This window comes from Periophthalmus magnuspinnatus, chromosome 7 (genome assembly GCF_009829125.3).
Source record: "Periophthalmus magnuspinnatus isolate fPerMag1 chromosome 7, fPerMag1.2.pri, whole genome shotgun sequence".
NCBI classification, from domain to species: Eukaryota; Metazoa; Chordata; class Actinopteri; order Gobiiformes; family Gobiidae; genus Periophthalmus; species Periophthalmus magnuspinnatus.
In genome coordinates, this window is record NC_047132.1 from 17,641,831 (window position 1) to 17,666,679 (window position 24,849).

A 24,849-nucleotide genomic window follows, 5' to 3' on the forward strand; every position below is an offset into this window, starting at 1 on the left:
AATTCAAAGCTGACCTTTCTACAAGCTGCTTATACCGAGGGATCTCTCTGGCGTACAGCAGTTTGTTCACAGGAGAGTCCTGTTTGATCAAAAACAGATCACATGGTCAGAAACATAGCGATATTATCCAATCAGAAGACTTGAATTTAAGATGAATAAGAAGTATGTTGTACCCGTCCAACTTTGTGCTCGGAGGTGGTGCAGGAGTCGATAAATGTTTGGGCGATGACCGATAGAACTGCGTCAATGCTGTCTGTCACCTGGACGTCCAAGACAAACTGTGGGTTTTTCAAAATATTCACCCAGAAACGTAGAGGAAGACTGCAAAAAAGCATATTATTATATATCTTATTTGCTGTCAAATCTTTTTTATTTGTGTTTTCTTTATTATTTTGAAACCTACCTGTTGGTTTTCCAGATGTGTACAGTCTCTGGGTCGTCAATCCCATGTTTCTCCGCCATATCATCGAGAAAGTCAAAGAAAAAGCGCACTGCGATTGGAGGAGGCCTCTTCGTACTCAAGATGGCCACAAAAACGTCATCCACAAACTTCTGCAGAGTTCCCTGAAGCAAAGAGTGTCCACATTTAGACTAAGTTTTCATCTTCTTTAGACCTGGTTTAAGGATCTGAGTTTTTACCTGCCCTAGTACTGTTAGATTGTATAAGCAGCAGTTGCGGTAAAAATAAGTCCACTGTGTCCTGCTTGTATGTAACTATATAAAATATTATAAAGCAATTTCCTGTGCAATAATCAGAAAGTGCACTGTTGGCATGTTAATGGTTGTTAGCATTACAGAGGCGGCCTCTGAAAACTCATAGTGGTGAATAATTAGGATGCGAAGGATGTATGAGGTAAGTGAAGAGAACATTGGAGCACTGCAAAGCATTTAAAATGAACCAGTTCAGTTTTTCACTTTTTTTTAGACTGTAAAACCAGGTACAGCACCTTTAAGAGCTGGTTCAGTCCTGGTTCAGTCCTTGTTTAGACCTGGTTCAATACGTGTTTAGACCCGCTTTAGTACCTTCATAGACAGGAGCCTGGTGAGGTAGATCTCTGGGATCGCTTTAGCTCTCTCTCGCTCTCTCATGCTGCTCTTTCGGTGTTTGGGGATTTCTGGATCCTCGCTGCTCTTCACTAGGTGCCACAGACGCAGCCCCTCTTCCTCCTCGCCCTCCAACATCGGTGTTTCTGTAACAAGAAATATACAAGGTTTTAATTTTGACTCTTCCCATACATCCCACACATTTCATCATGTTTATTTTAATGAACAGTTTATTCCTCACTCTCTCCTGTCTGGAAGACTTGGTTGACTCCGTTCCCAGCACTGCATCGAGGAATTAGGGCCACAGTGGCACCATCTGGAACCTGGATAAAGGGATGGAGGTTAAAAATATTTTAGGATGTTTATAGACTGAGATGCTGTGTTCTGATTGGTTAGATGTATTTAGAAACCATGTCCTTATTCAGTTTCAACTTACTGTTACATGCAACATGCAACATTTTGAGGATTTTTATTGTTGACAATGTTTAAATCCAGGCTCAAAACAGTTCTGTTTAGCTGTGCACATGACTGAAAGGTTTTTATTCTGCATTTTTCTCTTATAATGTTAATTTTATGATGATTATTTGTGATTATTTATGTTTTGATTTGTTGTATTGTAATTTTAATGTCTTTCTGTAAAGCACTTTGAATGACTTTGTGTACAGATTGTGCTGTATAAATGCACTTGCCTTTCCTATTGTGTAGTTAATTGCTGTGATAACAGTCATAATACGTTAAGTTCCTGAAACCCATGGATTGAGTGATATTTACTTTATAGTGCTGTAGAGTGTTGATTCGTTTCCATCGCCCCTGAACCACAGCAGTGACATCATCGTCAGAGAGAGTCAGATGACCTGCCTGACCCGAACGCCATTCTGCATAAACATGTGTCAAACATAAGATTCCAGTTTAACCAAATATTCGACTGAGTGTGTTATCCAGTAAACCAAGCAATTTAAGTTCCATACCCAGATCTAGACTGTCGGCTGCAGGTCTCTGAGAGAATGGAGCACCTTTGTAAACCTGGTCCAGGATCTTGTCTTTGACCTGCACAGAGAAAAGAGGAGGTCAACAATATTATACGACTAGAGCCTCTATAAATACAGAGGAATCAACAGACAAATATTATTTTGTTATGTACATATATACTATACATATTGTTAGCTTCCTAACATATTTTTTTAAGGCCTTTTTTGAAGGTTTTTGAGAAAGTAGAAAAATAAACTGCCCATATGACTGGGGCAGTTTGTGTTTTTTTCCTTTAAAAATCTTTCTGATTGGCCAAGGAGGGAATCAATGACACCTACATATGCAGCAGGGTCCGGAGAGTAGAATTAGAAAAAAAAAGAAAAAAACCTGACATAAGGAATTACACTATGGGAAAATGACAACATTTGGGTTGCGAGTTGAGGTAATGTCAGCATAATTGTAAGTAATGGACAAATTAAATGTGCTTTATAAATTTAATCTCCTTTTGGTTCTGTCTAAGTTACCTGTGTGATGGTGTCTAAATCCAAGACTTTAACTGGACAGTGCTGCACCTCCACACCGTTCTTCACCAAAACTGTTAACGTCTGAAACACAGAAACAGAGTCTCATGTTAGAAAAGTGAGTGTGAACACTAGATCCAGATTTAATTTTTTAAATGCACAAAAATTCATCTTATTAGCCTTCCTCTTTCCCCATATGCGTGGGCCTTATTGGCAGACAGATCAATGGTGTGGCTGTATTGCAGTGAGTGGGTGAATAGTGGTTTAAGATTTACTGATGGCAACAAGCACTTTTACTGATATATGAACATGCTATGTGTCCTCCTACAGATCGACAAAAACAGCATAAATGTATTACTTTAACTACCACTACTACTACCAGGCTAACATTGGCGTTTAGTTATTTTACGGTTCGTGCAATAATTGAATTTTTTTTTTTTAAAAAGGCATTTACAGAAAGCGCCATGGAGGAATGATGACTCGGTCAGGGCACAGAAAAGGGAGTGCCGGAGGGCCGAGCGGGAATGGCGCAAGTCAAAGCTCCAGGTTCATTATGAAATTTACAGAGAAAAGATGCACATGTACAACCACAGTTTATGTAGAACAAGGCAAAGGTATTTTTCTGACATTATTGGAAGTTGTAGTAACAACTCTCGTATCCTGTTTGCAACGGTAAACAGATTAACAAACCCCCCAGCTCCACTGCCGTTAGAACTAATTTCCACATCTAAGTGCAATGAGTTTGCAGTATTCTTTAATGACAAGGTTCAGGGTATTAAAAATGCCATAAATTCCACAACACAAATAACAACCCAGCACCCACCTAGACACTTAGAGCTGACTCACTTTACACCTGTAACTGATAAAACTGTCCAAGAGATTGTCACCAGTCTGAGTTCATCTACATGTTGCCTCGATGTGCTACCCACTAAATTTTTAAAGTCTGTGCTCAACAGTTTGCTGTCACCACTCACTCACATAGTTAATATGTCACTTCAATCTGGAACATTCCCAAGTGCTTTGAAAACTGCGGTTATCAAGCCTCTCCTAAAGAAGAGCAGTCTTGATGCCACAATATTGAACAATTATCGACCAATCTCAAATCTGCCATTTTTAGGCAAAGTCCTTGAAAAAGTTGTTTACCAACAGCTTATTAACTTCCTCGAAATGAACAACTCCTTTGATGTTTTCCAATCAGGTTTTAGACCCCACCACAGCACTGAGACTGCTCTTATCAAGGTGACAAATGACATCCGCCTGAACACTGATGCAGGCAAAGTCTCAGTCTTGATCCTGTTAGATCTGAGTGCTGCTTTTGACACTGTTGATCAAGGGATCCTCTTACAGAGACTGGAGGACTGGGTGGGCATCTCTGGTACGGCACTAAACTGGTTCAAGTCCTATTTAGAAAACAGGGAGTACTTTGTTGAAATTGGAAAATGTATATCAGATAAAATGTCCCTGACCTGTGGGGTGCCCCAGGGTTCAATCCTGGGACCCCTGCTGTTCAATCTCTACATGCTGCCGTTAGGCCAGTTAATACGCAGCAATAATGTGTCTTACCACAACTATGCAGATGACACTCAGATCTATGTCTCACTAGCAGCAGGTGAATATGGACCAGTGGATTCACTCTGCCACTGCATCCAACAGATCAGTGTGTGGATGCAAAACAACTTTCTTCTGCTAAACTCAGACAAGACTGAAGTTATCATCTTTGGCCCACAGAAACATAGAGAAAGTGTCAGCAGTCACCTCCAGTCTCTCTCTCTAAAACCTTCAAATCAGGCTAGAAATCTAGGGGTAATAATGGACTCAGACTTGAACTTTAACAGCCACATCAAATCAATAACATCTGCAGCTTTTTACCACCTAAAAAACATTGCAAAAATCAAAGGTATATTGTCAAAGCCAGACTTAGAAAGACTTATCCATGCATTTGTCTCCAGTAGGTTAGACTACTGTAACGGCCTGCTCACTGGCCTCTCCAAACGAGCCTTAACACAGCTGCAGTACATCCAGAATGCTGCTGCTCGGGTCCTGACTAGAACCAGGAAGTATGAGCACATAAGTCCTGTGCTCAGGTCTCTGCACTGGCTTCCTGTAGCTCAAAGAATAGACTTTAAAGCAGCTCTGCTTGTGTATAAGTCTCTCCATGGCCTAAGTCCAAAGTATATCTCCGACATGTTAGTGCCATATGAACCATCTCGCAATTTGAGGACTTCAGGGATCGGCCTCCTGCTGGTGCCCAGAGTCAGGACTAAACATGGGGAATCAGCGTTTAAATTTTATGCAGCTAAAACTTGGAACAGTCTTCCTGAAGATGTGAGACAGGCCTCTACTTTGACAATGTTTAAATCCAGACTCAAAACAGTTCTGTTTAGCTGTGCATATGACTGACAGGTTTTTATTCTGCACTCTTCTCTTTTAATGTTGATTTTATGATGATTATTTGTGATTATTTATGTTTGATTTGTGTGATTTTAATGTCTTTCTTATTCTGTAAAGCACTTTGAATTACCTTGTGTACGAATTGTGCTATACAAATAAACTTGCCTTGCCTTGCCTTGCCTTTAATTTTTTATCTTTTTTACCTAAAGGCCCATATTATGTTATTTTATGATCTCTGTTATAATGCTGTATCATCTCCAAAACAGACCTGGAGATGTGTTTTGTTTCATTCACACATGTTTAACACACAAATCCTGCATATTTAGGCTGAGTTCTTTTCTAAAACTGTAGACACTCTACCTTATGACGTCATGTGATAATACAGGAAGTTCTCCATTGTGTTTTTAAACTCCATACACCTTCACTAGAATCATTTGGATAATTTCAGCTCTGGAATTGCCCATCTCTACTAAACAAATACAGATACACTAATAATAAAGAGTTACTCAAACATGTGTGAATGAAACAAAACACAACTCCAGGTATGTTTTTGATGAGGTAACAACTAACATGGCTTAAAGCTGATAAGAATCCATTTTGTGTAATATAGGACCATTAACTGTATATTTTTTGCTATTATTTTTAGGATTTTTATTATTATTCTTTTCATATTGTTTTTAGATTGTAATTTTTGATATACTGTGTCTGTTTCTGATGGAGAGTCAGCCCCCTACTTAGGCTAGAATGTTCCAGAATAAAAATACTGTCCCTGAGTCGTTACCATAGCAGAGTACTCGATGTCCTCTCTGAGCAGGTGACTGTCGTTTAGAGTGCGTTTGGCTTTCCCTGTCACTGAATCCACAGGCCCCTTATCCACCTGGTACTTTATGGCCCGATAGAGCATGTACAGAGGCTCTCCTGCCACATCCTGAAGGGAAAATAAGTCCATTTAGAACTAGGAAAACATGGAATACTGAGAATTCTATGGGGGATAAGAATTTACCTTGAGGAAGGAGTACAAGCATATGGACATCCAGTTCGTCAACATCTTTTCCACTACTGTCTCCGTCCTGGAATAAGAAGAGATATTAGAACTTCATAATACTACTCCTACTACTACTGCTAATACTGCTACTACAATTAACTTGCCATTAAATTGCCAGCCCTTTTTGTAAAACCAACCTCTACCTGCCAGAGTTTTGGCTTACTTTCAACAACTTTTCTGTCCCACAGAAAAAAATGCTGCAGTAAAATGTAAATGTGTATGCCAAAGGAAAGTTTCTATTATTTTTTTTTTGTTTTAAATGTTCTATGTTCACCAATTCTTTTGTTATCATCAGTTGAACAACAATAGTTATAATCATAAATGGCCAAGACAAAAAGCTGAGATGAATGCACTTATACTTGCACTGATATTTTGTTTTTAATTATTTGGTTCTCAGTTATTTTTTTATCTGTCTTGCATTGTAAGCTAACATGTAAGGGTGCCCGTATATGATATTAAGTCATTATGTCCAAAATTTTTGGCATTGGGAAGCAAAGAGTTAAAACGGTATATTACTACTAATACTAAAAATTGCAAATTAATTTACATATGCTTTTTTACTTTAACAGCCTGACAATCTTGTAATACTATTTTGTGCCACTAGATGGTGTTGGTATTTTGCTTTAGTCAAGACAATATACTTTGAAACTGGGTGTTGATATATTGAATCAGTTTCAATGAATTAGGCACATTCAAAATCAATTAGCATACTTGTGTTCTGGAGGTATTAATACAGTGTGAAAAAACAGTCAGTTGTCGTACCGTCGGAGCATGAGTTTGGGGTTCTTGGCCACGTACTGCTGCACCAGGTCCTGCAGTAAACTCTTCATCACCTCTGTGAAGTATTCCAGCTTATCGTGTAGCGCCATCGTGAGGAGACTGGCCACATAACCTCTGTCCCTCTGAGAAAAGCCCTGCTGAGCCTCCAGTGTGTGGATGAACTGAAATGAACCAAAACATTAAAATATGAATGTCTAAATCTTTGCTTACAGTAGGATTCATGTTTCATTAACTCTAAACTTAGTATCATTCCACCCATATTTATTTGGCACTACTCCCTCTAAGCTGCGCGCGTGCGCAATTGCGCACTGCTGACACGGTCTCCGCGCACAGAAAATCTGCGCTGCGCACAAAAAAATCGAACCGGAATTGAAAATAAAATAAACACACAACAATTCATTCTGCGCTATTTTTCAGTGTGAGTCAGTGAGTGTGACCGGGACGAGCTGCTCCAGACAATTATGTGATTCACATACGTATTTGCGCAGCTTATCCACGTCATTGACAGGCTCCTCATGCGCCGCTACCAGAGTTTTAGCCGATGTGGCGTGAAAACTCGCTCATGATGCTAATGATGCTCATGATGCTAATGATGCTAATGATGCTAATGATGCTAATGATGCTAATGATGCTAAGTGTTTAACCCCTTAACGTTCCCACGGCCCGCCCTCGGGCGCACTGTTACGTACTGTTTTGTAGCAGTTTTGCGTTTTAAACATGACGAAACGGACAAAACAAAGGAAGTACGCGACCGAGGACACTGTGGATGTTTGTACAAGTTAAACTAGAGGCATCTCGGACCCGGAGCGGCTCGTGGAACCGAGTGAAGATCTCATGGTGGACTCGGGAGCAGAGGACCTTATGTGCTGATGGACTGGATGCTGTTCCTGATCGGTAAGCGTGGTTTATTCTGCTATTGACTTAATTGTGGGTCAAATATATCATTCGTAATCATTAGCATTAGCTAATGCCAATCTGCGCCGAGCGGGACTCGATCCTCCAACCTCTAACCACTGAGCCACTGTCACAGAATGACTGTCCCACTGTACAATCATGTACAGTGTGTTCTTAGTTTCCAGTGTGTGTTTGTTCATTGTTTGCAGTGTGTGGTTTGTAAATATATATTTATTTTGACCCATACCACTCGTTTTGACTATATTTTATATACAAATACACATTATATATATTGTGTTTTGATATGATATGTAAATGTACAGTAATAGAGCAGCTGGGTGTGCAGATACAGATTCCTCTCAGTGTGTGTTGGTCATTGAAACTGTCACTATTTTATGAGTTGTAAAAATCAAAGGATCGTGTCATTTACTGAAAAAGAGTTACCGGACTGTCCCCCAGACACAGTAGGACAATCTCACTCAGTGCACAGTAAAAGCTTCACACATTGGCTTATACTCATAATACAAGTCAGAGCTTTATGATAAAAATGTTAAGTGTGTTTTCAACATTGGAGTTTACAGTTGGCTTAGTTTGGTTGGAAGCTCATGTTTTGCCATAGTTAAAATTAAATATTTATACTTCCAATAGCATTAACATACTACACAGGTCATGAGCAAGATATTTGTCATTTTCATTGTATAAGTGGCTAAAGCACTTAATTAAAAGTCTTATAACAGAAATGTAAATGCGGTAATTTGATTCTTTTAATAAACCATTTAACTTGGACGGATGTGATGCAGCATGACCACAGTGCGCACGTCTGATGTCGCTCACAGTTTGTGTGTTTGCTCAGACTCGTGAAAAATTAGAGGGAACATTGCTCCTGTCTGCTCCTCTTGCTCTGCTCCTCTGTCTGCTCCTCTGGCCCTTCTCCTTTGTCTCTGCTCCTTTGTTTCTACTTCTCTGGCTCTACTCCCGTCTGCTCCTCTGGGTCTACTCCTGTCTGCTCCTTCTTACCCTGGTTAGAAACAGCCTGTTGTTGAGCAGGTTGTTGAGTTGCTGTAGGCCCTGCTCCACTGTGGTCCTCCTAGACTCTGGCAGGTCTAACTGGCGGCTCAACGGTGCCCCCTGCTGCCCGGGAAAGAACACTCTCTCCGCGTATGTCTTGTAGTCCAGTAACGGTACTCCAGGTCCTCCCACGTCACTGCTGAGGTCCATCATCTCCGTCATCAGGTCTTGAGGAGACAAAAGTACATAGATTGGAATAGGGTTGTAGTGGACTAAAGAAATACTGGGTCAACTAAAGACATGTCCTGACAACAGCTAGTCAACTAAAAGGGGACGTGGCAAAAGCTCTCAAAACTATTTCAAACTATACTCACAAGACTACAGCTGCACGAGAGTTCACGCAAAAAACAACTATATGCAGAAAAAGGGGTAGAAGACAGTGTGTTTATATAAAGACAAGTTCAGTTTGTGAATTATGAGTTTAAGCTGACTTTTACATACCAAAACTAAACTAACTCTTTTTTTCTGCTGTTGCCCCATATAAATCCTTATAATATAAATAAAATGATTACTTGAATAATGAACTAAAGGACTACAGCTCTAAATTGCAATTCAAATTCAATAGAAAAAAATCTAGGTGTTGGAGCATTACAAAAGGAGAATGTGAACAGCTAGAGTCACACTTAAAACCACAAGGGTATAAACTGTTACCTGCAAGCTTCTTATCTTATTTGTAGTTACATGCAAAACCCCTATCATCCGAAAATGTAACATGGCAATGTATCAAGCTGTTTTACAATATATTCCAGGAAGAAAAAGTACTCTTTTACTAAAAAAGTTGAGCATCAAAGCTTTAAGCAGTGATAGCAGAGGAAGTTAAACGTTAAGCTTTATGATTTTTGTCTCTTTGGCTTTGGCATTTCATATTCACATTGAAATGAATAAAAAATATTGTATAAGGATGGAAAACAGTACAACTAACTTATGATTCAGTCTATAGAAAGAGGGGCTACATTTGCCAGTTGGATTCCGCCCTGATTAGTGTTGTCCCGAAACTAAAATTGTAAATTCAACTTCAATACTAAGGAACAAACTCGATACTGACATTTTCAGCAGCAGTACTGTCTTTTATAATACCATGTGGCCTTATATCTGTGTAATCTAGGGTCCATAGTGGTCCATGGGTCTATACTAGTCTCTTAGTTCTGATACAGCTCAAGATGTTCAAAGGTTTATTTCTATCCTGCTGATGTGACTTTTTTAGTATTGATACCTGTTTAAAGTATATAATTTTGATACTAGTTTTAGTGTTGATTAGTATCTGATTTTTTATACTTTTGACAACACTAGCTCTGATGTGATGAGTAGTGTAGTTTAAATGAGGTTTAAACAATAGCTGCATTCAAGTTGGTTGGCTACATAGAGAAGATTTTATGACCATTACAAAGATGTGACTGAGTCTATAGTTATTACCGGTGAACTCTTTGCGGCACTGGTCTCCCACATTGATCTCCAGAGTCTCCAGCTGTAGCAGAACTTTCTTATAGTCCCTCAGAGCCTGCTTACTCTTCCTCCTGGAAAATAAAATGTATTTAAAACAAAGAAAGCAAGATTCCATCAATGCAAAATGATATAAGCACAATAATACAGAATGGCTTGCATAGTAGCCCAGTACCTGTACATGAGGATGACCACCAGCACAGACAGGATGATAACAGCAGCTCCAGCTCCTAGTCCGATCTGAGCAGCCAGCGGGACAGGCGGGAGAGGAGAGTCTGAATCATACTGGACCAAACCAAGGTCCACTTCTAGATTACCCATCAGCACCTGGGACAGAGACGAGAGAGGGTTAGGTGAGACGAGATCAATCTACTAATTTCAACAAATCTGTCACTAACCATACAATTCATGCTATCTCTAAAAAATAAGAAAAATACAATACCAAATGTCAAATCTTAAAGTTGCAATAATTTGTGACGAAGCATTACAAATTTAATGTGACGAAAAACTTATGAACATTCTTGTCCATTCACAATATAGTAAACCTACCTTCTGCATTAATACCTAAATAATAATCCTATGAAGCTAAAGTGCAGGCAGGCAGGAGGAACATTTTATCTACGTTTTTCTCAAAGCCTTTTCGAAATAATTAAATGTTAAAGGGCCCATATGATGCTATTTTCTGATCTATATTATAATGTTATTTCCTTATCAAAAAATACCTGTTTTGTTTCAGTCACACATTTTTAACACACAAACCCTGCATATTATTTTAGTTCTACTCTTAAACTGATAACATTCTGTTACACCTTGTGATGTGGCCAGTCTATACTGAACTAAAGATTAAAGGTAAATGTTAACTACCGCTACATGACATCACAAGGTGGAACAGGACATTTTGAGCTTTGGAGATGTAGACAGACGACTATACCAGGATTACTCAAACATACATTGTACAATCAATTGTCCTATATGTTGTGTTGTTACCTTGAGTGTGGGCAGGTCATTGTGGTCCAGGCTGTTTGGCTGTGCCTCTGGGGGCTCACAGTACAGATGGGTGTCGTCCAAAGTCTTCACCTCACACTCCTGATCCCCCAAACGCGCTCTCACCTCCTCACGAGACATGGCCCTGGTCAAGTGCTGTCCCTGGATAAAAAACACAAACATCAAACCAGTCATAAAACCAACCAGGATGTTACACTGTACTGCATTATAAGGAAGGACTATGTACCTCCACTGCGATTACTCCTCCAGGTTTGAATCTGTACGGTGTGTCCGGAGCATCCCTGTTCAGTGGATACAGCTCTGGATTTGGGTAGTATACAAAACTTTTGCTTTTTTTGTCCTAAAACAAGTTTTGTCACAATTAGTGTATAGAAATTTGTATTATCATTATTATTTTAATTTAATCAGATTAGTATAGATTTGCTAAAGAAGGACAAATATACCAATGCCAGTACCTTGATGGTTTCGTAGTGCACTCTGACATTGTCCAACTGGAACCACAGTCCCTTCACTTTGAACTGAGGGGACACTTTAGGGGTTGGGCAGGACATCTGGGTGGCGGATTCCGGGACGCACAATTCTGACACCTACAATAACATAAACAAATAGAGCAAACATTTAAAAAGGAGTTGAAATGATTAATAATGACTTGTTTAGTAGTGTAATTGATGCTGTGATGTAACAGGTTACAGGAGGCCTAAATTATTTAACCCGCTCCAAGATATTTCTGACTTGTTTCAATATATTGTCTATTGCAAGCTTGATTGCTTAAAATTACATAACACTAAAAGTTTACTGCAAAAAATAAATAAATAAAAAAAAAACACCAAGTGATGGGTGGATTGATAGCAAAATATCTCATGCATACTTAAAATTTGTGTATCAGTACATATATTTAATTTTCAAATCAGGTCACACTGGGGTGGAGCTAGAATAATAATATCCTCTATACCATATGGTGAAATTCTTGATATTGGTATTGGATTAATATTGCAATACTTGCCATAGTATTACTTGGTATTGAAATAAAAATCACTGGTGGTGCTTCTCACCGTAGTAACAGAGCTGTTGAAGCCCTGCTGTTTGGCATTAAGTAAAGCCTGTCTCCTCCTCTTCCTCCTCACTTCTCTTTGTGTCTCTGGCTCCACCCACACCACCACCAGGGGGCGCTGCACCACATCCAGGTTACTGCCCTCTACCAGCAGCATTCTGCCTCCACTGAAAAAATACAACAGATCTGAATGAGATTTTTTTTTTTGTAACGATATCATCAAACATATTTTGGAAGGATGTAGGATTTCTGAGTATATTTAAACAACATACAGTATTTAATTACAATACATTACAATAATTACAATTAATTACTTTTAGTTTTAAGTCCAGAAGGTCAGAATATTTATTCAGTATTTGTGAACAAATACAAACTACTACCACAGCTATTTCTATATCTATTTATAAAGCATTACTGTTATACAGTTAGTGACAGTAGAGATATGAATAACTATATACTGCCACTAATATTATTACTATGGTACTACAAAACCTTTGTCCATTTGATAGAACAGAATTTTTCATTTGCTATAATAAAATTATTATGTAACGTATATTCATGTATCTAAAAACAGTGATGTCTTACGCCTGGTAGCTCTCTCCTGGCTCCACTCTTGTGACCACTGGGTCGTCCATGTATTTAAAGGCTCCATTTGGGACCATTCTCTCCGCTTTCCCAAAGAACACGGACACAGAGGCTCCCCCGGTTCTGTTTGAGGTTCCAGTCTGACACACCAGCTGCGAATCCGTCACCTCCTCCACTCTGACATATGGGACAGGGTGCACAGAGGGGCATAAAGTTTAGATTTAAAAAATCAAGAATGAACAATGATACAAGACCTGGGGGAATATATGTGTCCTATCATTAGAATGCCAAAATTACATATTCATACATTTTCAAGCAATCACTCAAACGTTTTCACTTAGTTTGTTTGAGGTACATTCTTCTTGAAGAGGTACACCAGGTAAGCAGCTCTGCTCACTGCATCTAAACATCTTGGTCCTGAATCTAAACATCTTGGTCCTCCTCTAGACCTCCTTGTTCTTTGCAGCTCTAATCTCAGCCTCCTTCTCCCCATATTTTCATTACCACTCCTCTAAATGTTCAAACTATCTCAATCTGACTTTATCACCAAACTATTTTAGAACATAATGGACCATTGTAGAGATCAAACAGTGGACTGACTCACATGAAACAGGGCTGCTGTCCCACAAAGGCCTGGAGGTCAGATGCTTGCCCCGTGAGCAGCTGTCGCCCCCTGATGGTGAGTCGAGTTCCCCCAGAGATGGGCCCTTTATCTGGGACCAGGCCCAACAACTGAGGGTCCTAATAAGGTCACGGAACAGCATTTAAGTAGATATTCACAAAAGTTTGAAATAGTATTGTTTACATTGAGCATATGAAAATATATTATAACCTGGTAAGTGAATTCCTGAGTAGAGCGCCCAGATGCACTTGGTCCCACCCTGATCAGGACTGGACCTCTCTTTGGTTTTTCACTGGGCTGCAGCTCACACACCACCCTTAGATAAAAAAACACACATTCACTGTATACAATATATAGTATTCATCACTGACACATGTATTTAGTCTTAGTTTAGTCATGGTTTAGTCCTGGTTCAGTCCTAACAAACAATGTTACACATATTTAAATGATCAATTAAAATTTAAAAATAGGCAAGTATTTTAGTTAACATAAACTTTGAAAATAATTAAATAGGATAAAATTAATGCGATTGGCTAGTCCAGGTTTAGACCTTGTATAGCTCCCGTTTTGTTTAGATTTAATCTTGGTTTCATCCTGGTTTAGTTTTTGTTTGTCCTGGTTTAGTTTTGGTTTAACCCTGGTTTAGACTTGGTTTGGCCCTGCTTTAACCCTGGTTTAGTCCAGATTTATTCTTAATTTTATCCTGGTTTAGTCTGTTTCTTTCTGGTTTAGTTTTGTCCTTACCTGGTAGAGATGTGATATCCTTCAGCCTTGGCCACACAGTCCACTCCCGCCACAGAAACTCCTCCCTCCACATCTTCAAACTTCATACCGAGATTTGACCCTGTTATAGTGATTAGTACACCGCCTTCTAGTGGCCCGGTAACAGGGACAATCTACAAGAACGACAGAAGGACACACAGCGATATTAGAGAAAAAGAAATCCAGCACTCTCATTCGGGCTTGTAAACACTGTAGATACCTGAGTGATGTGTGGAGGAGGGCAGGTGTCAGATGCAGCGCTTGAACATGATTGGTTGAAGACACAGCTGGGGGTGGGACTTCCTGGACACCACACACACCCGTACTCTGGGGGCACGGCTCTGCACTGGGAGCAATCTGATTGACCAGCCGAGCAGTCATAGAGCTGCACTGGAGAGAGAAGGAACAGGAGAACTTAAATTTTGGTGTTCCAGTCATTTCAGTGTTTTGTTTATGAAATCTTGTTCTTACGTGTGAGTCCTGGGGAGGCATCGATGCGTCGCTGTCCTCGTCGCAAATAAACTGCTGCTGAATACTGCAGTTCCGACACTTCAAACTGAAACTACAGATTGATGGTGTCACCAAAAAAACTTTTTTATGGGAATCTAATTAGCACACTGCAATGTCGGTAACATTTTATAGTGACTACATTTTCAATAGTCTTAATAAAGCATGAACATACTTAAGTAATGATGAACAAATCATTTATTAAGAATGATTCAGGCTTAGTAACTACTTAATTCATATCCTAACCCCTTAATTAAGTAATTACTAAGCCTGAATATTTCTTATGAATATACTTCATGCTTTATTAAGGCTAATTAAGGAGTAGTTATTATAGAATGGTACTCAATTTGGTTATTTAAATTTATAAGAAGCTCAAATACTGTGATGTAATGTACAGTGCCTTGCCCAAGCGCAAAACTGGAACAGCCAAACACTAAACACCTTAGTGTTTGTTTAGTTTTGACCCATACATTGAAGTCTTGATTGAGTAATATTTTAATTAAACAATAATTAATAGTAGTCAGTCAAATCAAGCTATAAAGATAGACAGTACAACAACGATGTGGGTTAAATGTGGGTTTAAAGTCTTTGTAAAAGTGGTTTACCTGGTGGGGGGTGCAGGTGAAGGTGTGGGTGTGGTCGTCTGTTTTCTGCACTGAAGCTGACAGGTTGAACTGGACTCCTTTAACTTCCACCACACACATGTAATCTGCCTTATCCTAGAGAGAAATACAGGAGCAATATTAACAATAACAAACTAAAAGATGTGAATGTGATGATAAGGTCAAATGTGTCCAGATTGAGAACGTGCCACTTAAATTGACAAAAAAGTTTAATTTACATTCAAAATGTGATTAAAAAAATAAATAAAAATACTAGCTGAAACCATATTTTTTGTGGGAGTTCTGGCTCTTTGTGTTGTAAAATGTTATGAGCTGCTGCTATTCCATTATCGCCCTTTGTGCGTTAATGGAATTTGTCTGTGTAAAAGCATTTATGGTCTATAAATGTAAAGGCACTGTACCAAATATTTCTTAATAATGTCAAAAACTTATGCGTTCCAAACATCCTAATCATTCACTGAGATGAGTTTATAAGCTCTTGTAACTTGCTCTCAGAAACCAGTGCAGAGTTTTGCTGCCACAGAAAAGCTAAGAACAACTCGCATGCTAAAACACTTCCTCATTATTGGAGAATAAAACGCTTTATAATTAGATGCCAATAGCACACAGTAGACTTATTTTGACCTCAAGACCTGCTTATACAATGTATCTGTACTGGGGCAAGACATATTTTGGTCAGAATAATCAGATACAGGGCCTTAAAGTTCCTTATGTTTCCACCGTGTCCTACCACACCACACAATTTGCCTGGCCTTTACTACAGTTGGAGGAGGTTATCCTAAACGGGAGGCCTAGACGAACACTATAAGATGAGATTTATGGAAGGACACTAAAAGAAACCTAATAGTAGTAAAAACATTGAATAGCGGGATTTGTGAGTATCTGACCGTATAAATGTCCAGGTTTTTCCCCAGTAGAACGACTGTGGTGGAGAGGCCCATCGGGACAAGAGCTGGACTCTGGAGAGCGTACACCAAGGGGCAGGAGGATGGGCCTTCTGAGTCCTGGGAATATGAAACAAAGGAAATACTGTTCAGACTACAAATATTTCCTGGCTTGTCTTCATTTTTTTATATTATCATTGTAGATGTGGTATTGGTGGTTTTCAGATTCTACCATGTGATGATGTCATATTCCCAAATGGGGGCAAGAACCAGTTTTCCCTATTGATTACAATGTACTCTGCCATGAAATATTCAAAAGGTAAATGCACAAAAGTTGTACCTACTTATTTCTTTGATTGACTAAACACAAGAACAAATTTTAGCTTCCTCAATCTGTGTTAAATAATATTGGGCTATAGAATGTTGTGATATCATCTGAACCCAGCAATACTGTCCACAGTATTGATCCTAATCTAGTTAAATATACACTTACTCTGTGGTTGAGTATAGTGTGATGGTGAGGACAGTTGGAGCTGTGAGAGCAGAGCTGGTCCAGAGGACACCAGTTACACCCCCATACACTGGACACACATGAAAGGCATCTGGGGAAAAAAAAAAAAAAAGGATTAATCCATGCGTTTACAACAGATTTAAAGGCTATGAATGGATATAATAAAAGATGTAATTTATCACTAAAGTCAGATTGCAACTTCAAAATTCTCAGAGCATATCAAAATGAGACTACTCCTACAAGACAGTTTTATATGATCTTTATAAACAATCATAAAGACAAGCGGAGTGAGGTGTCTTGCCCAAGGATATGACCGGTAGAACTTGTGAATGTCTGTCCAGAAAACACTTACAAAAGCAATGACTCAAAACGTCTTGGTGGGAATTACTGTTAAATCACTAAATCACTGCTATTCAACAATATTGAGATGTATACAGTTCTATAAATTCAGTTCTTACTGTGAGGTCCGATTGAGGTGGCTCACAGCCCCACAGTCATAAAAGGTCATGTTTCCTGTGGTGATGGTCACGTTCCCAAACTTCACAGCCACCGGAAGGATCATGTGATCTATAGAAGAGAAGAGGAGGAGTCATTCATGTGACTGATATCTGTAAGTTAGCACTGAGAGTTAGCACTACATCACAGTTTACTGTCATGATTTTTTTAAGTTACTATAGATTACTTCACTGAATAAGATCATCCTCAGACACTGTCCAATTGTGCAGACATATCCAATGTCATAGTGCACAAATTGATTCCTGTCAATCTCAGTTTAGTGTCCCTAAACAGTCAGGTCTATTTGATATGCAAAAAACAAGGAAGGGACTGGGAATCATACATCTGAATACACATAGTATCATATCTAAATTAGATTATATTAAAGTCTGAGGAAATCAAAATAGATCCAGATGTATTTATATTTTCCGAAACCTGTCTATCAAATAAAATAAGTGATAAGGAAATCAATATTGAAAATGATGAAATCAAGTTTTTTGTTGTGAAAAAATAAAAAATTATGAAAAACTGTAACAGTCCTTGGTTCAACACATAAATTGCAAGTTTAATTATAGAAAGGATTACCAACTGATATTTTATTGGATTCAGCTATTCTAATCTAAAGAAGAAATATATGATGCTTTTAATACAGACATTTTATCTCTCCGTGTGATGTTTTGAATAATAATTGTGATCCTTCTGATCCTGATTATGTTGAAGATTTTCTCTTTAGGTCTTAGATGCACTCTGCTCCATAGACCGAAAAAGATCCACAGGAGCTGATGACCTTGATCCTAAATGTCCATTACTAGCTACCCATTATTTAGTCTTTAATGCAGTTTAAGACTAGACTGAAAACCCACCTCTTCTTCCTGGTATTTAATTCTAGCTAGATAGCAAAAGACAAAATTTAAATCTGTCAACTGTACAAATTGTTGTAGGAGTGAAGTCGTTTTGCTGCTCATCCAAGCCTCTTCTTCTGGTGGACACTGCCTTATATGTATCTGAAAGGAGGGGCTAATGACACTGAAACTGTAAACAGCTATTGTCTCCAGTTTGAGCCTTAATGACCCTATTCAACCTGTAATGGTTACCTATTGTTCTCTTTGTTTCTGTTGTTTTGGGTCTGATGATAGAGTTGTAGATGTAGATAGGATCCATTCCTGTTTAAGGAAGGATTCACTGCACTCTTTACTACACTGAATGGAGTAGACTACATTACTTTGTTTATGGCTCAGGGTTTTGCCCTTTGGGTGAACCAGTTTCTGTCTTAAAAGTGTTTGTAGGTTTGAGGAAAAAATACTGTCCAAAAATTGTCTGAAGTTTTTCAGACACACTGAAGAGTGCACTGAGCATTACACTGGAGAAACTAAACAGCCATTCCATAAGAGAATGTACCAACACCAGCGAGAGAGCTCCTCTGAATCCCAGCCCATTGTACATCTCCATCTCAAAGCCACTAACCACTCCTTTGAAGACAGTCAAGTTCAGATCTTAGCCAGAAAAAAAACATTTGAGAGGGGAGCTAAAGAAGTTATTTTTGTTAGGATAAACAATCCTTCCTTAAACAGGAATAGGGGCCTGAGACATAAGCTCTCACTGATCTACAACTCTATCGTCAGACCCAAAACAAACAGGAACAAAGAGAACAATAGATGGCCATTACAGGTTGAATAGGGTCATCAAGGCTGAAACTGGAGACAATAGCTGTTTACAGTTTCAGTGTAGTTAGCCCCTCCCTTCAGATACATATAAGGCAGTGTCCACTAGCAATCTGACCAGAACTGAAGAAGAGGCTTGGATGAGCAGTGAAACGTCTTCACTCCTACAATGATTTGTACAGTTGACAGATTTAAAGATGATTGGGTAAGATGTCTGGCGGCACTAGAACTGAAATGAGGGAAAAAGAAGCTTATTAGAAGATTATTTTACTTCCCAAAATGAAATAGATTTCAAGGATGTCATGCAAACTGGACATATTGGTGCCTCTACTACAATTTAATAATCTGGATATGACATTTATAGTCACACCAGCACCTGTTTTTAATGTTTTAAATGGACCCATGCAGTTGTTGTTTTGTTTGTATTATCTAAACAGGGTTCTCATGAAAAAGAGAGTCTGGTACTCTCATTAGGCTTTCCCTATAAAAATGAATGAAAATTATGCAAATATCCCTACAGTTAATAAGTTAATAATTGCATGTAAACAGTCTGCATTCTCTCAAGAAAATTGTTTTGCAGTTGCTCACCTGTTCCTGGGGGTGTGGCTTCTAGGAGGTGGGGCTCAGGTGATTGACAAGTGACAGTATTTCCTGTGATATGGGCAGGGCTTGGAGCCAGCTGTCCAAACTCACATGAGAGCGACTCGGACGACATTAGGGAGGGGAGCTCCAACACGGATAAAGTCACCTGGAATCACAGCAAGATAGGGTTGTCATTATGACAGATTATTATTAAATTATTCACAAAAAACATTTAGTCATTAGGGCTGCAATGCTTAATCAACTAACCATGGCTAGTCAACTATAAAAAAAATAATCATAGTTGTATTTTGATAATCATAATCGTTATCTGGACTATGCAGACTCTAAAACACAAACAAAATTACCTTTTCATAACAAAGACATAGGCATTACTAAATCAAAATGTCAAAAAATAGTAAACAATTTTCTGAATTTCATGAATAATACACTTCTGTCAAAAAATCTTTACCTAGAAGCCTTCAGTGTCCATATTTTAACATTTACTTGGTTGCTAATGTGTTTAAAAAATCTCAACATGCAATACAAAATAACCGCTTTACTAGACGACTAATCAAAAAATTTACCTCGGGCTATATTTACACCATAAATCTTTTCCTTATCTGATTTTTGGAATTAGTAATTTTTTTTCAATGAGTGAGAAATTGGATTTCTTTCTAATTGTTCAAACCTGTGCAGGTTTTGACATGGAAAATTATGCAAAAAAGGGCAAACTAGTGTGACAAAGACAAAAATGTTCATTGTATTTTGTCTTCCAGATACAAATAGACCAGTTACTCTAAAACCCCACAGACTGACACATGTCACCACCTGTTCTTCAGATACTGTCCATGTAAATGTACCCAGTGACTATTCAACTACTAAAATAATCGTTAATTGCAGCCCTAGTTATCATGCCCAAACTTTCCATATGTAACTGTTCTATAACTCAGCAGGTAACTTCATTATTAGTTATTCAAATGTTTAATTTATACACTACTACAACTATTTCTGTCGAAATCCTAAAATAATAAATAATTAAAACATCATAATAATTACAAATACAATTCTTTGCAGTATTTCCCATTCATTAAAATATGCCTCCCCATCCCACTCCCCATCTGCTTCTCAATGATCCAATAGCCATTAGCAATCCAAAAGCTTCTACATTCTTTGCATTACCTTTGTCTGTGTATCTCTGCTCTGATTAGCTGGCTGCAGTCTCTCCACTCTCACACAGTGGTCAGCTGCGCCGAAGCTCCAGAGCCAGTGGTTGGGCTGTAGGTGGCGCTCACACTGATGTTTCCGGGTGCATCTGCAGAAACAAATATGAGAGAGGATTAGGAGGAGTAGAGACCAGGGGAAGTGTACATAGAAAAGATTAAAGAGGGGGGTATTCTGCAAAGTCAACTTTTTGCAGCTTTCTCCCATGTCATAACGTTCCTCATAAAACACATCCTGAAGAGGTTTTATATGTCATCCATGCCCGTTTCAGTAATTTAGTCATCTCTCCTGGGTGCTATCCAAACACTCGGTTAGTTGTAACATTCAGTCCAATGCTCAGCCCACAATCATCATCATCAATGCTCCCAAATGCCAATTCTCCATAAATAAACAAAAGCATGATACTAATCTGCACTCAACAACTTGACAAACACTGCAATGTGCACGCTGATTGTGTTTTGATAGCACTGCGAAGAGGGAGTTACTTAGCGCGAAAAGCAAAGAGAACAGGGGACTTATGCAACTTGTTAATGTCTTGTTTTTGGCTAACATAGCATTTTCAAAAGAATAAATGGTAACATGGTGATTTAAATTTCAAGTCTTGTCAGCAGTGACAGAATTCATACAATAATTTTTATTTTTATTTTACTTTTAATTTTAGTCAAGAAAATATGCTACTTCAGAGGCAAATCCTTTTCTTTTGAGAATCCTTACCTTCCCTGCAGTACACACCAGCCACAATAGGGGTCGCTCATGGACAAACAGGAGCCACAGTCAGTCCGCTGCTCACAGGACGACACTGACACCTTAGACAACTGCAAAACAACAACAAACATACAATAAGAAAATTACTAAAGAAGTTGTAATTGCATATAGTCTGTGGGTCCATGTCAGTGTAATCCCCCCATAACAAAGGGTTTCAAAAAGGTATCAACTGTACAGGAGTATTTTTCAATTCAGACAAAACTGTAAAGCCTACAATTCTGCAATTACTCTTACTGCTCCTTCTAACATGAGTACTACTTCCAATGCGACAGCTGCTTCTACCAATGCTACCATCACTTCTACTAATCAGAGCTATATTTTTATTCAAATTATTTAAGAATAAAATTAAACAAACAATGACTGTAAATCCTCTAAATATGAAACACACACTTCCACTAATAGTTGAGCATGTTTCCCTGGTCCTGTCTTCTCCTGTCTCCACCTGTCTTCTCCTGTCTGCACCTGTCTTCTCCTGTCTCCACCTGTCTGCTTCTGTCTGCACCTGTGTCCTCCTGTACTCACCCTGTTGTGTGTGAGGACATAAACATGCTCCTGAGTCTGGTCCAACAGTAGGTCTGCGCTGACTGGACTGTTTGGGTGAACAGGGACAGAGCTGTACCGGTGACCAGAGGAGTTTTCATGGACCAGCACCTGGGAAGGAGACACACAGGAAAGGGTTAAAATAAGTCATGTGGATGACAACTGAAAGCTGATGTTTATGTTTCAGCTGGAGCAAGTGGAGGTTTAATGCTCGGGTCCATACAGACGATTATCAGAAGAATACATTTACTTATATCTAAATAAATGCATAAGGGACTATGGACAAATTGTAATTCAAAGCTGCTGCATAGCAAAAAAGGAATATAGACCCTTCCAGTTTTTGTAAACAGAAAACTGTCCCTTACGTTAGCTCCACTGCATTTTCAATGGGAGAATTAGCGTTAGCCAGCAAACACAAACTATGGAAAATCAGGGCTATTTTGGCAACTGACAACCACTGGACGTAACGTCACGTTAGCAATTAGCACCAGAATTAGCATACATGCTAACGGTCACGCAATAAAAATGTATTAAATCTAAAGTTATGCTGGACAATAATACATCAAAAAAATAGTGTATCACAACAGTTTGACAGTAAAATGTTAGTTTTATTTCATCAAGCACCACAAATCCTGCTTACATTTGAGAGCTTTAGAAACTGAAGCTGACTGAAGATGATATTGACTGTTAGTACTCTTTGCCAAATGAAACAAATTTAGCGTACAGGCTGAAACAACAGTTTGTCTGTGTTATCTACAAACATCATAATTCATGTTTTTATTTTGCTGTCCTATTAAAATGTATAGGATATGATGTTTATTAAATAAAATGTTTAATGACAAAGTTAAATGCTCACATTTATGAAACAAATGCATTCTACAAGAAAATTGATTAAAAACAAACAAACTAAAACAATATATACAAAATGGAATGTTTTTTGTAACCGAGCAACATGTTTGAAAATTAACTGCAGACTGGACACAAGTCAAGAAGCTAAAATCTTTCTTAGAGACCATGGAGAAAGAGATGCAGCAGGAGAGTGAAGACGAACGGAAAGACTTCCTGGAGAGAGAAAACATGCTGAAACTCAAGTCTGAGATCCAGAACCAGGAGCATGAAAGATCTGCTCAGAAACAGCAGGCCAAAGAGGGACTTCTGTTGGAGCTCCAGGAGACGGAAGAGGCCTGGACACAAAAATGTAAACTACAACATGAGTTTGATAAAGTCATTCAGAGAATGGATCAGGGACTTAAGAAATTACAGCAGGAGTGGGAGAAGGAGAGGAAAAGTCTTCTGGAGATAGCTAATATGTGGAAAGTAGTGAACCAGCGAGAGAAGATTGAAATATATGCCCGGGAGGAGCAGGCGAGGGAGAGTCTTTTGCTGCTGCTCCAGGAGAGAGAAGAGAGCTGGAGACAAATATTTGAGATCCAGGAGGAGCTTGATGAAGTTAACCTCGACAAAGATCAGGCACATGAGAAATTACAGCAGCGGTGGGAGAAGGAGAGGAAAGAGCTCCTGGAGAGTGCAAATGCCTGGAAACAGAAATTTAAGACCCAGCAAAATGAGTTTGACAAAGAGTCTCAAGAAAGTCAGGTCAGTGTTTTGTTAGAGCTTCAAAACAGAGAAGAAGCCTGGAGACATGGCGGGCTATCACCAAACACCCAAACTCAACAGTACAAGATTGAGATTGGTACTCCACCGCAGAGTGTTGGACCTGGTGAGAATTTCTACCACGCCATTGTAACAGTCTCAGTGACAAATGGTTCTCCAACATCGCCAAATGTTGAAGATCCAACTGATCACCCCAATGATTCAGAAACCACCCATCGCAGGAGGAAGAGGAGGAGAAGAAAGAGGAGGAATAGAAGGGGACGGAAGAACAAGAAATGCTAACCTGTCTGATACAGATGTATGTTGCCATTTGAGAACATAAACCATTAACTTCAAAATGCAAATAAAAAAATAATTGCATCATATTGAGTGAACATTGAGTTATTTAAAAAATTATAGAAAAATATAGCTCTTTTTAATGTTTAAATTTTTCTTTCTTTATTCTTTATTTGTCAAGGATCATGTACAAATTCATTAATCTTACAAAAAAGATGATTTAGACCAGATTTAGTCACTGCTACTTTCCATCTGCAGTCTGTGTGCAGGTGAAAACCTAAAAACACAAAAAAATCAAATGTATTTGGTTGTCTTTTCGCTTTCTGAAAAACAAGTGCTAAATAGACACACTGTCTCCATTCAGATATTCATGGATGGGACAGGAGAAGATTGCTCTATCACTCAGCAATGACCACTATTCACACATGTATCAGAACCAGAACACTGTGGGCTTTGCTAAGTTCACACTATACCCAATATTTTAACCCTCAGGCGCTCATCCAAGTCACAGATGAGCCAGATACGTGACCACATGTTTACCAACAGTAAAACTCAATATTCACCTGCACCCTACAGCCTGATAAAGAAGCCCAAATCACTCTCATGTTCTTTATTGCTATGTATTGCTGTAAATGTGATTCACAGAAGATACAAATTAGACCTGAAAAAGCATCAAGAAAAAATAGACCTAATCTACATTTCTCAGAGTTAAAACATAAGGATCTATGGTAAAGATCTGTTATTAATAAAAAAAAAAAAAAAAAAAATGTACACACTGTAGTAATTTAGGGCACTGTCTTCTGTCATTTGTCCAAGAGGAGTTGTTTTTTTTGTCTATTGACTGTGTTTGTGTTTTAACAGTTGTGTTTGTGTTTTTTTGTTTTGGCCATGATTTAGTCAATTAATAGTTTTTAGTTTAAGTGCATAAGTGTCTAATTTAGTTGACTAAATGTGTTTGTCAATCTTTTTTTTTTCTTTTTAATTTTAGCTAAC

General features: G+C 38.6%; 1 protein-coding gene across 1 annotated transcript in view; it reads right to left on the bottom strand.

The window, feature by feature from the left end:
• Positions 1-24,849, bottom strand: part of plxnb3 (plexin B3) — a 132,886-nt gene that overhangs the window by 4,204 nt on the left and 103,833 nt on the right. Inside the window, exons 6-37 of the mRNA XM_033969188.2 lie at positions 21,949-22,077; positions 21,376-21,476; positions 20,620-20,752; positions 19,447-19,606; positions 17,161-17,269; positions 16,685-16,793; positions 16,195-16,311; positions 15,290-15,403; positions 14,649-14,739; positions 14,398-14,567; positions 14,160-14,311; positions 13,626-13,731; positions 13,398-13,534; positions 12,794-12,970; positions 12,210-12,375; positions 11,613-11,744; positions 11,384-11,497; positions 11,140-11,298; positions 10,328-10,479; positions 10,126-10,226; positions 8,662-8,879; positions 6,733-6,911; positions 5,929-5,995; positions 5,707-5,853; positions 2,538-2,618; positions 2,013-2,091; positions 1,816-1,919; positions 1,286-1,367; positions 1,024-1,190; positions 404-564; positions 174-321; positions 15-79 (exon numbers count right to left, since the gene is read on the bottom strand). Of these exons, the coding sequence (XP_033825079.1) occupies positions 15-79; positions 174-321; positions 404-564; positions 1,024-1,190; positions 1,286-1,367; positions 1,816-1,919; positions 2,013-2,091; positions 2,538-2,618; positions 5,707-5,853; positions 5,929-5,995; positions 6,733-6,911; positions 8,662-8,879; positions 10,126-10,226; positions 10,328-10,479; positions 11,140-11,298; positions 11,384-11,497; positions 11,613-11,744; positions 12,210-12,375; positions 12,794-12,970; positions 13,398-13,534; positions 13,626-13,731; positions 14,160-14,311; positions 14,398-14,567; positions 14,649-14,739; positions 15,290-15,403; positions 16,195-16,311; positions 16,685-16,793; positions 17,161-17,269; positions 19,447-19,606; positions 20,620-20,752; positions 21,376-21,476; positions 21,949-22,077 (4,127 nt within the window). The remainder of the gene's footprint in view (positions 1-14; positions 80-173; positions 322-403; positions 565-1,023; positions 1,191-1,285; positions 1,368-1,815; positions 1,920-2,012; positions 2,092-2,537; positions 2,619-5,706; positions 5,854-5,928; positions 5,996-6,732; positions 6,912-8,661; positions 8,880-10,125; positions 10,227-10,327; positions 10,480-11,139; positions 11,299-11,383; positions 11,498-11,612; positions 11,745-12,209; positions 12,376-12,793; positions 12,971-13,397; positions 13,535-13,625; positions 13,732-14,159; positions 14,312-14,397; positions 14,568-14,648; positions 14,740-15,289; positions 15,404-16,194; positions 16,312-16,684; positions 16,794-17,160; positions 17,270-19,446; positions 19,607-20,619; positions 20,753-21,375; positions 21,477-21,948; positions 22,078-24,849) is intronic.